The 14,708-nt window shown below is 49.0% G+C and overlaps 1 protein-coding gene across 1 annotated transcript in view; it reads left to right on the forward strand.

Annotated features, from left to right (window-relative positions):
- Positions 1 to 14,708, forward strand: part of DDRGK1 (DDRGK domain containing 1) — a 42,423-nt gene that overhangs the window by 4,597 nt on the left and 23,118 nt on the right. Inside the window, exons 2-4 of the mRNA XM_083398726.1 lie at positions 5,627 to 5,788; positions 10,812 to 10,918; positions 13,314 to 13,415. Of these exons, the coding sequence (XP_083254852.1) occupies positions 5,627 to 5,788; positions 10,812 to 10,918; positions 13,314 to 13,415 (371 nt within the window). The remainder of the gene's footprint in view (positions 1 to 5,626; positions 5,789 to 10,811; positions 10,919 to 13,313; positions 13,416 to 14,708) is intronic.

Below are 14,708 nucleotides of genomic sequence, written 5' to 3' on the forward strand. Positions count from 1 at the left end.
AATGCAATTCTGGGCTGCATCAATAGGAGTATAGCATCTAGATCAAGGGAAGTTATAGTGCCACTTTATTCTGCTCTGGTCAGACCTCACCTGGAGTACTGTGTCCAGTTCTGGGCACCACAGTTCAAGAAGGACACTGACAAACTAGAACGTGTACAGAGGAGGGCAACCAAAATGGTCAAAGGCCTGGAAACAATGCCTTATGAGGATCGGCTAAGGGAGCTGGGCATGTTTAGCCTGGAGAAGAGGAGGTTAAGGGGTGATATGATAGCCATGTTCAAATATATAAAAGGATGTCACATAGAGGAGGGAGAAAGGTTGTTTTCTGCTGCTCCAGAGAAGCGGACACGGAGCAATGGATACAAACTACAAGAAAGAAGATTCCACCTAAACATTAGGAAGAACTTCCTGACAGTAAGAGCTGTTCGACAGTGGAATTTGCTGCCAAGGAGTGTGGTGGAGTCTCCTTCTTTGGAGGTCTTTAAGCAGAGGCTTGACAACCATATGTCAGGAGTGCTCTGATGGTGTTTCCTGCTTGGCAGGGGGTTGGACTCAATGGCCCTTGTGGTCTCTTCCAACTCTATGATTCTATGATTCTATGATTCTATGATTCTATACTCTACCACTGACTTACGGTCCCATTTTTCTGGCATTGCTGACCTAGGTAGGCTGTGCCAGAATCTGTTTTTTGCATACCCTGTGTCTCTTGCCCCCTGAAAAGAGTGCCTCTAACCATGTGCAGAGTGCCTTCATTGCTACCCTGGAGGTAATTTCAGCATCACATGTCTGAGGAGGGACAAACGAACGAGATGGGGAAAGGTTTCCTGAACCCAGACTTCTGATTGTCGATATTAAGCATTTAAGGAGTGGTTCAACAATTTTAATCCAGATCAATGCAAAATGGCGGCTGCGGCTGCTACCTCAGTTTTTGCTTGTGCTTGCGTGTATTACAGTGCCCCCACCATAGCTTATAAGCATGCAGTGGATATAATCACAGCTGCACGCCTTACTGTGCTTTAGCTGTGGTGGCAGTGCTCACCAGAAATTAAAAAATAACCACCCTTATTAGATGCACACATGCATGCGCTTTGGGTTCTGCTGTATTTGAGAGCACATCAACCAGGAGATGAGCCTTTCTAAGCAATTGTACCCTGAACCACAAAGAGCTGCACCATACCAGGCACCCAGTATTTGAACTCTGTGCACAGAGGCCAGAAATTATTTCTGGTCCTTTCTGCGGGGGTTACTATACATCTGACATCCTTTCTGCATGGCACTTCAAGGCAGATCATTAATGATGTCTCAGGCATCATCCACGTCAGCAGACTTGACATTTCGCAAGCCGAGGAGGGCTGAGTTGGGTATTTGAATCTGAGGTGTTGCAGGATGTGGTGCAGCGGGGGGGGGGGGGGAGAGAGAACTGCACAATTGCACAACTCTGTGTGTCTTGGACAATTCTGTGCGCGCACTCCATCTTTACACTCTTTACATAGTGCAGGCGGGTCTTACACGATTTGTCTTGGCGGTAGCATCTTCTCTCTCCCCTTTTTGATTTAGCATCAAGGCTGCAGGAGAGTTCAGTAAAACTTTGTGATGGGAGCGGGGCAGCGGCAAGCCAACAAAGTTGCTATGTTGCTGTTCTTATTTGGATATTTCCATGAAGCACATGCAAAATAGAATTTAAAAAATCATGCGGTCCTTTATCCACATCCTGGCAGTGGTGTGTCTGTGAAGGACTATTTTCTTAGATAAATAATTTGCACACAGAAGTTTCTGTAGTTTTGTGCGAGTGTTGGAAGTTCACTCTGGGGCTACCATTTTTATTCCATTTTAATATCCAATTCTAGCAGGGGTTTTTTTTACTATCAGTCCTTTTATAGTGTGCCCAACGGCCAACAAAGCTGAATATTAACTGAACAACAAATTGTAAAACATCAGAAGAAATAGGTAATAAAATTATGTGGGGGTTTTTTACAGACAAAATGAATATGCAGCAACTATACTCCTAATCCTATTATTATTATTATTATTATTATTTCAATACTGCCCTTCATCTGAAGATCCCAGGGTGATTTACAATATAAAAACACATATCATAGCAACAAACAAACAAAATACCCCCACCCAGACATTTTAAAAGGCCATAAATTGTTTAATTCGCCAGAGGCCTGGGAGAAGAGGAATGCTTTTGCCAGGCACCTAAAGATCTGTAGTGAAGGTATATAAAGCAAGCATTCCAGAAACGGAGCCACTGCAATTAGATGAACTTTATATGTTGAATTTAAGTGCAGGCATAACAGGCGACATTTAGAATTACAGCTGAAGTCCCTAATATATGTGTATATACTGTATATTCTAAGCCCATAGCCCAGTTTGCTGTAGAAACATTACTTTACTCAGATGAACTTTTCCGCTTCCTCAGACCCACACAGTCATGGATGTGCTGCAACAGGGATTCCTGCCGCACGTTTTGAAATAATAATAATAATAATAATAATAATATTTTATTTATACCCCGCCCTCCCCAGCCAAGGCCGGGCTCAGAGCGGCTTACAAGCAATAATAAAAACAAGATGAATGATTACAACTTAAAACAAAAGTAAAGTACAACATTAAAATAATGGAACATTAAAATATTAAAATGTAGCCTCATCGGAGGAGGAGAAGGAAAAGAAAAAAAGAAAGAGAGGGAGGGAGGGAATCAAATTGGCTCCAAGCCAAAGGCCAGGCGGAACAACTCTGTCTTACAGGCCCTGCGGAAAGAAATCAGATCCTGCAGGGCCCTGGTCTCATGAGGCAGAGCGTTCCACCAGGCCGGGGCCAGAGTTGAAAAGGCCTGGCTCTGGTTGAAGCCAATCTAACTTCCTTAGGGCCTGGGACCACTAGGGTGTTGTTATTTATGGACCTTGAGGCTCTCCGTGGGGCATACCGGGAGAGGCGGTCCCGTAGGTATGAGGGTCCTAGGCCGCGAAGTGCTTTAAAGGTCAAAAGCAGCACCTTAAATCTGACCCTGTACTCCACCGGGAGCCAGTGCAGCTTGAAAAGCACTGGGTGAATATGCTCCCATGGCAGAGACCCCGTGAGGAGCCTCGCTGCAGCATTCTGTACCCGCTGGAGTTTCTGGGACAGCTTCAAGGGCAGCCCTGCGTAGAGCGAATTACAGTAGTCAAGCCTGGAGATGACCGTCGCATGGATCACTGTGGCCAGGTCGGGGCGGGAAAGGTAAGGGACCAACTGCTTGATGCGGCGAAGGTGGAAAAATGTCGCCTTGGCTGTTGCTGTAACTTGCGCCTCCATGGAAAGGGAAGCGTCAAGGATTACACCCAAACTCTTAACGGAAGGCAATGGCACTAATTGGGCCCCCGCAAGAGAAGGGCGTTGGTCCCTCATCCCCATGCCATCCCGACCTAGCCATAGGACCTCTGTCTTCGAAGGATTTAGTTTCAATCGGCTCCCACGAAACCATCCAGCCACAGCTTCCAAACATCTGGTCAGTGTGTTCGGGGCCGAGTTGGTGTGGCCATCCATCAGCAGATAGAGCTGAGTGTCATCAGCATATTGGTGACAGCCCAGCCCAAAGCTCCGGATAATCTGGGCAAGGGGGCGCATAAAGATGTTAAAAAGCAAAGTAATACATGTTGCTACCTAAAGTTAAAATAAGCAAAGTAATACATGTTGCTACCTAAAAGAGCCTCCCTCCTCTCCCCTTAAGAACCTTAATTCATGAGTCTAAAAATTACCTGATTAAAGCACTCCTTTATTTATTTTTTATTGGTACTTCTCACAAGAGACGAGGCAGGCAAGACCCACCTTGCCTTCTGATGGGACCGGTTCAAAGTGTCTTGTAAATATTACCCCAGCAAGTAGAGGCAAGATTCATCGTGCTGGTTCCATCAGTGCAAGGACTTTTGGCTGCATGCCAGAACTGCACCCCTTTTCTCCCTGTGTGTCCCCAGAATCTGTTTTCGGGGCTTCCCCAACAGATTCTGAGAGAGTGCAGAGTGCAACGGAGAAGCCTGGGGGTGGTGGGGAGTGCTGCATAAATGGAAGTCCTTGTGCTCACAGAAAAAACACACAGAATACCACTCCAGGTCTGAAAGCACTGTTGCAGTTTGCTCCTTGGGATATCCTGACTTTCTCCAATAGCATAAAACTCGTGAGAAACCTCAGGGCGTATTTCAAAATCCCCGGCTTAATACGGGTGGCACTGTGGGTTAAACCACAGAGCCTAGCACTTGCAGATCAGAAGGTCGGCGGTTCGAATCCCCGCAATGGGGTGAGCTCCCGTTACTCGGTCCCTGCTCCTGCCAACCTAGCAGTTCGAAAGCACGTCAAAGTGCAAGTAGATAAATAGGTACCACTCCGGCAGGAAGGTAAACAGCGTTTCCATGCGCTGCTCTGGTTCGCCAGAAGCGGCTTAGTCATGCTGGCCACATGACCCAGAAGCTGTACGCCGGCTCCCTCGGCCAATAAAGTGAGATGAGCGCCGCAACCCCAGAGTCGGCCACGACTGGACCTAATGGTCAGGGGTCCCTTTACCCTTTACTGAATACTTAACATGTCAGCTCTGCCATTGGTTTTCCTGTTTGTAGAGTTGCAGCTAGCAGGGGAAATCAGATTTTCAGATGCATCGCCGTCTCGATCTCTGTTGAGCAGTGCTTTCTGGGGCATTTGGGTTGTAATCCTATACAGCAGAAGAGATGAACCTGTTTACCCCCTGCTCCATGAGGTTCTTGGACTCCCAACTCCCATCAGCCCCAGCCAGCACGGCCAATGGCCTTGATGACGTTGGATGCAGTCGTTCCACAACATCTGGCCACAGGATTCCCCACCCATGCCATTCACAGTCGCCTGAACTCAATGGGACTTTCTTCTAAGTAGACATGCATAGGATTGAGCTGTGTGTCCTGTGGGTGGTGCCATTGAGCCATGAGTTCAGCACGCATTTAACTCCATGCTTAGGGTGCGCCGTTACATTCTTTTCAAAAGCATTTTGCGCACAAATTCCTTACAGTGGTGCCTCGCAAGACGAAATTAATTCGTTCTGCGAGTTTTTTCGTTGAGCGACTTTTTTCGTCTTGCGAAGCACCACTGCAGTTAAACACTAACAATGGCGGGGAGGAGCGGGGAGAAGCAGGGCAGCTGCCGCAGCCGGTACCTCAGACTCATCCGCGCCTTGTGGCCACCGCGCGATGCGGCTGCTGGAGGGCGGCGGGGCTCAGGAGCGCAACTCCGGCTGCAATGCTGGCTGATGGCGGCAACAGCTCTCTGAGAGGAGTGCGCGAGGGCGGTGGGCAGCGGCGCGAGGCAGCCGGAAGGTCGGCCATCAGCCGGAAGGTGGGAGGGAGCCGGAGGAGCGGGGAAGCGAGCGTGCGTGCGTGCGTGCAGTGACCGTCGCCATGACAGGAGAGGCAGGGCCGTTTCGTCTAGCGAAGCAAGCCCTTAGGAAAATCTGCCTTGCGAAGCACCTCAGAAAACGAAAAACCCTTTCGTCTAGCGAGTTTTTCGTCTTCCGAGGCATTTGTCTTGCGGGGCACCACTGTAGTAATAGTACTGAAGCAAAAGACTCGGTTCTGAATAAGCTAGCTGTGGTGGAGACACAATCAAAGATGTCCCCTTTCTCTAGGTGATGAGGAGCACCAGCAGAATGTGGCGGCCGTGGTTGCAGCTGGCAGGCCTCAACCCCACACCAGCGAGCGGGGAGAGGGGATGCCCCGACGTCGGAGGAACCTGGGGAACAGGGTGCTGCTTCAGAGACGCTCGCAGCAGGCAGAGGATGCGGCAGAAGGTAACCGGTGCAAACAGCTTCTCCTTGTCAGATTAGTTTTTGGCTATTCGAAGAGTCTGTTCGACCCTTCCCGTCCAGCATCCCATCTCCATCCACAGTGGCCAACTAGGACCCATGTGCTCGCTTCACAAATAGCATCTACACTCCACCTTTTGAGGATCCAAGACAATGCACCACGGCGGTTAAAAAATGTACAGTGATCCAGTTTGGACGCTAATGCCAAGTCAAATCGTGACCAAATGCGAACAAGCAAAGGTTAGGGTACTCAGAGCAGAAATGGCAGCCGCTTCGCTCTTTCTGTTGCCATGCTGCTGAGAGTAAAGCCATGGTTTGGCTTAGCATGAACATCCAATTCAGGCTTGCGGTTTGCATGAACCCAAGTTTGGACATAGCACTAAGACCAAACCATGGCTCAGCTTTGGGTAGCGTGGCAGTGGCTGCGATTTCCACCCTTGCGTCTCCACATGCTTGGTTGTTCACGCTAAACCATGGTTTGGTTTAACATTACGTGCTCACTGTTTTACTATGCGGCCTAGGACCCATTTACCTACAGGACCGTCTCTCCTGGTATGCCCCGCGGAGGACCTTAAGGTCCACAAATGACAACATTTTGGAGGTCCCAGGTCACATGGTGGTTAGATTGGTCTCAACTAGGGCCAGGGCCTTTTCAGTACTGGCCCCGACTTGGTGGAACACTCTGTCACAAGAGACTAGGGCCCTGTGGGACTTGACATCTATCCACAGGGCCTGCAAGACAGAGCTGTTCCGCTTGGCCTTTGGTTTGGACCCAGTCTGACCCTTACGTTTCCCTCCCCTTATGGTTTTGGTCTATGAGCTACTTTTACAGTGAGGCTGCATTTTAAATTGCATTTTAACCTGTATTTTAAATTGGTTGGGTTTTGTGTGTGTGTGTTTTTTTCCTATTACGTTTTTATTGTAATTTTACTGGTGTTAGTTGCCCTGAGCCTGGCTCTGGCCGGGGAGGGCGGGGTATAAATAAAATTTATTATTATTATTATTATTACTACTACTATGCCAGTAAAATTGCATGGGAAAGTGTGTTCAAAATAGCCTACCGTAGAAAGGTACATTTTAAATTATTATTATTATTTATACCCCGCCCATCTGGCTGGGTTTCCCCAGCCACTCTGGGCGGCTTCCAACAGAACACTAAAATACAATAACCTATTAAACATTAAAAGCTTCCCTAAACAAGGCTGCCTTCAGATGTCTTCTAAAAGTTTGGTAATTATTTTTCTCTTTGACATCTGGTGGGAGGGCATTTCACAGGGCGGGCACCACTACCAAGAAGGCCCTCTGCCTGGTTCCCTGTAACTTGGCTTCTCGTAGTGAGGGAACCGCCAGAAGGCCCTCAGAGCTGGACCTCAGCATCCGGGCAGAACGATGGAGGTGGAGACGCTCCTTCAGGTATACTGGACCAAGGCTGTTCAGGGCTTTAAAAGCACGTATTCCTTCCTTCACCCTGCCATGTGGCCCCCGGAATGTTCCTCCAATGGAATTGCAGCCCTCGGGCTGGGAAAAAAGATTTCCCTGCTCCAGAGATGGGAGATGGTGGCTGCCAGCATATACATAGAGTCAGTAAGAGAAGTTCCTAGGGGAGGGAGTTACGGGTTAATGTAGATCAGCAGCCATTGGTTATGTTGATAACTCCACACTGAGAAGTCCTTGCCACTGCAGCCAGCTTGCCATGCGGCCTGGAACAGTTCTGTTGGTGGGAACTTGCACAACCGCTGGAATGGAAGGTGCTTTCTTTGCTGTGAAATTGGTAGCACATAAAAAGCGCGCAAGCTTGCCTTCCTTCTTTGAAAGTGGCAGAGCCTCGTCTTTGATCTGCACGATCCGTTCGCCTGCTGAATTCACGATTGCGTTTTAGCGGCGCACAGATGGCAAATTGACAGCTCTGAACTTTTCAACTTGGGGTGGAACTCTTTGAAGTGCGAAGGCATTTCAAAAAGAGTGAAATAAGAAAAAAGCGCTTTTGATGTTTTCAGGCCAGGCTGCTTATAATTTCTGTCAAATTACCAAACCCATTGAAGTAATCTCGGAGGCACGGCGCGGCTTGTGTTGAATCTTTCAGTTCAGCGAAGGAGTTCACCACTGGGGATTGAGTCGAGGCTGCATTAGGCTTGAGTCACTTGCCCGCTGACCAGGCCAATGCCATAAATTGGCTCCCTGCTTTTTGACCATGGCTGCTCGATATTGTCAGACACGTCGCAAAGTAAAAAATATTTTGACCTAGTTCATAAGGAACAGTTGTTTAGGGAAGTTTTTAACGTTTGAAGTTTTAGTCTGTCTTTAGTGTTCTGTTGGGAGCCATCCAGAGTGGCTGAGGAAACACAGCCAGATGGGCGGGGTATAAATAATAAAATTATTATTATTATTATTATTATTATTATGCATGTATGGGAAACCTGTGTCTCTCCTGATATTTTTGGAGTGCAGTTTCTATCATCCTTGGTCACTGGCCATGCCTGCTGAGGCTGATGGGAGTTTGAATCCACAACATCTGGAAGTTCAATTCCCCACCTGTAGCTACATAATTTAGCTTTGGGCTTGTACGCTCCTCGCTTGCGGTTGCAACAAGGAGACTGGAAGCTTCCCACCACCCCGTCCCCTGGCAGCAGATTGTCAGACTTTGAACCTTGCACAAACCATGGTTTACAGCTCCATCTGGTGCGTAGGCTGAGACCCTATCTGCCTGCAGACTGTCTCGCCAGAGTGGTGCATGCTCTGGTTATCTCCCACTTGGACTACTGCAATGCGCTCTACGTGGGGCTACCTTTGAAGGTGACCCAGAAACTACAACTAATCCAGAATGCGGCAGCTAGACTGGTGATTGGGAGCGGCCGCCGAGACCATATAACACCGGTCTTGAAAGACCTACATTGGCTCCCAGTACGTTTCCGAGCACAATTCAAAGTGTTGGTGCTGACCTTTAAAGCCCTAAACGGCCTCGGTCCAGTATATCTGAAGGAGCGTCTCCACCCCCATCGTTCTGCCCGGACACTGAGGTCCAGCTCCGAGGGCCTTCTGGCGGTTCCCTCACTGAGAGAGGCCAAGTTACAGGGAACCAGGCAGAGGGCCGTCTCGGTAGTGGCGCCCGCCCTGTGGAGCGCCCTCCCATCAGATGTCAAAGCGATAAACAACTACCTGACATTCAGAAGACATCTGAAGGCAGCCCTGTTCAGGGAAGTTTTTAATATGTGACATTTTAGTGTATTTTTCATCTTTGTTGGAAGCCGCCCAGAGTGGCTGGGGAAACCCAGCCAGATGGGCGGGGTACAAATAATAAATTATTATTATTATTATGGATAAACCATGGTTAAATCTAACTTCAGATCCTGGTTCGGATGTAGCACACGTTGGTTAGTTGAAAACGGAAGCAGGCTCTTCCATCCTCCTCCTTGCAGCTGTTCTGTGGGAGGAGAGAAGACAAAGAAGGCTTGTGGATGTTCAACCACAGTTTAGTGTTACACCAAAATCCCATTTGGGAATAAGCGGCAGCCTAACTTTCTGATTGTGTTGTGGGGTCATCTGATGAGAGTGGCAACAGTAAGGGTGAGAGTCCCTCATACACGGACCCTGCAAGAGTCAGGATCACACCCTTCGTTCAGGAGCAAATACACACATCCCAACACACACACACAGTTAAGCCACACATCGCCTTAGGGTATCCTTTGGCCTTGTGTTGCAAACGCCAGAATCTCTGAACAGAAACAAGAACACAGAACCAGGCTCATTGGAGGCCAGTAGTCGTCGCAACAGGGCAGGTTTCCTATAGTGATGTAGGCATATTTCAGAACTGGGGGTTCAGAATATGAACCCCTCTAGTTTGGGAAGCTGCAACCTGTGATGAACCGGGTTCAGACTCCTCCCAGTGCAGCCAGCCTTCTTTTCCAGGTCTCCCACTCCACAACCAGCTCACAACTGATAAGGAGTAAAGTGTTATTAGTTAAGCCTTGCTGCCCTCTTCCCAATTCCCAAGTATGTTCAAGAGTTATCGTTTCTTGGAGTCCTGAATCTTTGCCTCCTGATTCAGGTCATTCTCTCTGTCCATCATCTGATTAGGGTTGGGTGATACATCAATATCCAAGACCAGTTTGAAGTCCATATTGTGATAGGAGTTTCATAATTTCTGACTCTGCAATATATCGCGTATCATGATGTGCGTGTGTGCACTATGAAGAAATCATGGCGCTGGGGAAACCGTGAAGGCCTCTGCATAAAGGTAAAGGTACCCCTGCCCGGACGGGCCAGTCTTGACAGACTCTAGGGTTGTGCGCCCATCTCACTCAAAGAGGCCGGGGGCCAGCGCTGTCCGAAGACACTTCCGGGTCACGTGGCCAGCGTGACATCGCTGCTCTGGCGAGCCAGAGCCGCACACAGAAACACCGTTTACCTTCCCGCTAGTAAGCGGTCCCTATTTATCTACTTGCACCCAGGGGTGCTTTCAAACTGCTAGGTTGGCAGGCGCTGGGACTGAACAACGGGAGCGCACCCCGCCGCGGGGATTCGAACCGCCGACCTTTCGATCGGCAAGCCCTAGGCGCTGAGGCTTTTACCCACAGCGCCACCCGCGTCCCTGGCCTCTGCATAGCCCCATCCTTATTTCAGACATCATGCCATATTGTTATTTTTTTGTTTACCTGGTGATACATCATGATGTCAAAAACCAGGTATCGCCCAGCCCTAACGCCAATATTTTTTGTGTTAAGATAGATTCCCCTCCAACCCATTCAAAGGTTCTCTAAGGAGCCGGCAATAAATATTCAGCGAAGCAGATGAACAATTTATAACTACCCTATATAAATAGCCTAAAATCAGAATCTTTTGCGCACGAATAGCATCCACGTCCCAGCCCCCAGGAAAGACTTAAGAAGTTTCCTGAAAGACAGGTAGGAGCCAGCCAAGTTGGCCCCCTGTTGTGCGATCCCTTTGATAATGGGCTCTCTCTCGTTACTTTTTCATTTTCTCTTCTTAATCATTTAATATCCTTATGCAGAGGAGAACGACGGAGCCGAAGCGGCTGAATCTCAGTTTTCTGGGAAGGTTGGAGCAAAGAAACAGCGGAAGCTAGAGGAGAAACAAGCCAGGAAGGCTCAGCGGGAGGTGAGTGTTCTCCAGAGTTTGCAAAGTAGGGATAAGGAACTTCAGGCTTGCTTGCAGGCCAATCGCAGCCCTGCAGGATTCCCCCTTCATGGACCTGGTTTGCATGACTCCAAGGCGTACACCTCACAAGCCTTTATTGGTACCCGAACCGCTTTTGTGTGGCTGGAATGTGATACTTGTCTGGATGGGGGATAGAGAGAGGTTTGTGAGTGTATTTCGTTTCATTCCACTATTATTATTATTATTAATATTATTATTATTATTATCATCATCATTATTATTAAAGAAATATTTTATTTGATTTTCCAAAATATAAACGTACAACACAAAACAGTACAAAATCCAAATATCAATATTGCTCTGAATCTCCTGACTTTCCCCCAAACCTTCCATGGGTCCTATTGATTCTATTTTCAACTGCATATCAGTACTTCTCCAATTTTTCATCTTCCTAGATTATCTATCTGTTCTGTTGCATTACAAGTGTATTTAAAATCCTCCTAAGGTTTTGACCTGTTTACAATGATTTGGTATATACATTATAAACATTTCCCATTCTTTTTTAAATTTCTTGTCTTCTTGATTCCTCAGCTTCCCATTTAATTTTGCCATTTCGGCATAGTCCATCAACTTCATTTGCCATTCCACTCTGGCATCTTCCTTCCATCTCAGAGCGAGTAATTATTATTTCTTCTTCTTCTTCTTCTTCTTCTTCTAATTATATACTGCCCATCTGATTGGGTTGCCCCAGCCACTCTGGGCAGTTTCCAGCAGAATATGAAAGAACCACGAAACATTAAACATGGAAAACTTGCCCATACAGGGCTGCCTTCAGATGCATATATTTCTATGCTGCTTTAAAATAAGCACAACCCCAGCAAAAGTCGTACTATAAGACTTGCAAAGCATCACAGCCCAAATAACCCATGAAACAATGTTTGCAACATTAGCAAACTAGCAACCAAAAACGAACGAAGCACTGCTGAATTCACATGCTCTCTCTCCCCACCTCCATGACTCATAGTCTTCCGCTCGGTTCATAAAAGACACAGAGACATAAGGCCCATGGCAGCAACTCTGTTCTGAAGGCAAGGCGGGTGGGAAAAGCCCTTGTCTGACAGTCAGAACCAGGTCTCATTTCCCCTGGAAATGAAAGGAAATGAGTGTGTGCAGAAATTAGCCCGGGTTACAATGGTAAAAAAACTGCCTTTGGGCCAGCGACAGTCTTTTGGCCTCGCCTACCTTGTTGTGAGGATGAAATGGGGAGGAAGGTGTAATGGTTCTAGGGGTTGCTCGTGCGTAAGTTGCCGTTACTCCTGGCTAGGTTGCCTGGTTGAACCCTTGCTGTCTGGACAGCCTCAAGTTCCGTGGCTGCCTCAGTCGCTGGCAGAATCCGTCAGTGGGCATTTCTTAAACCGCTTCCAACATAAAAGCTGTTTGACGCCCAGTCTCCTCCTACTCTCCCTGCGCGGAAGTCTTCTGCGCAGGGAGGGTGTGGGCAGCGGAGTACCCGTACTCTCTCCACTGGTCTCCGTCGAGGAGTCCTGGAGCCACCTCTCCGATTCCCCCATCTGCCCCCCTTCTCCACTGGTGTTACGCTGATTTCCTTCCCCAGTGGATGGGCTACCTCTCCCCCTACTGGGACCCTCTCCACCATCGTCCTGGAGCCTCCTCTCCGCCTCCCGCTCCGATGGCAGTTCCCTGACAGAAGGGAACCATGTGCACCAACTTTGAGCTCCTTGGAGGAATGGTGGGATCTAAATGCAAAAAATAAAATTAAATTAAGAGGGGGGCAGAGGTACTTTGCCAAGGGGACGGGGCCATGACAGAGAAGGCCCTGGGGTGGGTGAACACCTAGGCAGCACCCAGAGGCGGCTCCACTAAGAGGGCTTTCTGATTACAAGGACCAACCGAGAAGGTTGATATGGGGGGAGATGATCTTCTGGTCAAGGTTCGAGAAGCAAGGGCCGGGCGTGGACCCCCAGACCTTCTCCCCTGGCCTTCAAAGCCACAGACACACACAGCCTGGAATGTGTCCTTAGACTCTAGCCGTGTCTCTGGCTGGGATGGAGGCTGTTTGAGTGTGCCTACAGACCAGCCTTCTGCACAAAGGTCACATTTACATTTGTGGCTCCGCCTCCTTTTGCCTCTGCCCCCGCCCACCGATGGAATGCGGCCCTTGGGAGGTTACTCAGAAGGGAATCTGGCCCCTGGACTGAAAAAGGTTCCCTCCCCACTCCTGTGATGTACGTGGGTCACATGCCTTACATACATGTGTGTGTACGTGTGTTGGGTGGCAGGTAGGTGGACTTAGGTAGCAGGTAGGTGGACTTAGCTTGCAAACTTGCCAGGGAATAACACTCGCTTTTTTCTCTCTGCTCCCCAATTTCCAAAGGCCGAAGATGCGGAACGGGAGGAACGGAAGAAGCTTGAGCAGAAGCGAGAGGAGGAGCGGCGCAAAGAGGACGAGCGACTGCGCCTGGAGGAGGAAAAGCAGGTAGGGGCGAAAGGGTTGGGATTTGAGACGGGTGTGCTGTGAATACAGAAACATCCCATGTGGGGACCTGGTGCAAAGACATCAGATAATAAACCACCAGAGAGGAGGCTGCTTGGGACACACTGGTACGCCACCAGGAGCTTTCCGGAGAAAAGGCAAAAATATAAATATACAATGCATCTTACACAGGGGTTCAGTTCAAAGGGTTCCGTGTATCCATGGAAATTGCGTAGTCTCAAACCCTTGGCTAGCGAGCGAAGGGGAGAGAGAAAGAATGCCCCGTGCTGCTGACGCAAAGCTTTTGAGCTCTCTGCCTTGCTTGTGGGGTGATCGGTGGGGAGACCCACTCAACATGCCGGCTCCTGAAGGCCAGGGATGCTCACACAAGATCTCTTGAGAATTCAGATGGCCTTGCGAGAGCATCCTAGAGCCAGCAGGCTGAACCTTTAAGCTTTTCCCCTAGTTTGCATTTAACTTTTGCACTTTCAGCCAGCTTGTGCTGGGTCCGGAGGTTAACCCGAGCAACGCAGTCCAGGTCCGGTCCCGAATCCAAGGGTTCCATGAGGAGTCAGTCTGACAGGGCCAAGGCAGGACATGAGGCAGGAAACCAGACAAGGCACAGGGTCTCAGGCAGGTTCTAACATACAGCAGTGTTGCTCCCGCAACCTGGGGCGGGGTCCGACAGCCTTTTATCTTTGTCGGGGTAACGGTGGGTCCTGATGCCCCGGTGACTCACCTCCCTGTCTTGCCTGAAAGCGAGCACTCCTCCTGCGAATACTCAGGTCTCCTTCTCTCAGACCTTAGTCTTCAGCTCTGGAGACGTCGGTGGGTAACTAGACCCAGAGGCTGCCTCAGCCTCCCCTGACCCAACCGGTAGTGGAGCAGCTGTAAGTGATGGCCCAGCTGAAGGCAACGAGGTCATCCCCGCATCTGGAGCCAGGGCAGGCTCAGGCCCCTGACTCAGCCCAGCTGGTGCTTGTTGCAGGGGAACCTCTGCAGACTGGGACTCTTCAGAATCAGGCCCCAGACTCTGTTCAGATGCCGCCTGAGGCAGAGGATCCGGTACAGACTGAGCCTCCTCTGGTTCCGAGTCCGAGCCCCAGTCCCAGGCCATCACACAGCTTTCAGCTGTACATGGTTGAAATCACACACCTAAGATGTGATTGTACTACGATATGTGTCATAATTTTAATTGGTGATTGTCCCCAACCTGGACAGCTTTGAAAAAGGATTGGACAAATGATGATGGTGATGATGTGCTGCCCTTCAACATAAGATTTCAGCTCACAAGAT

This window comes from Podarcis tiliguerta (assembly GCF_965153285.1).
Source record: "Podarcis tiliguerta genome assembly, chromosome: 9".
NCBI classification, from domain to species: Eukaryota; Metazoa; Chordata; class Lepidosauria; order Squamata; family Lacertidae; genus Podarcis; species Podarcis tiliguerta.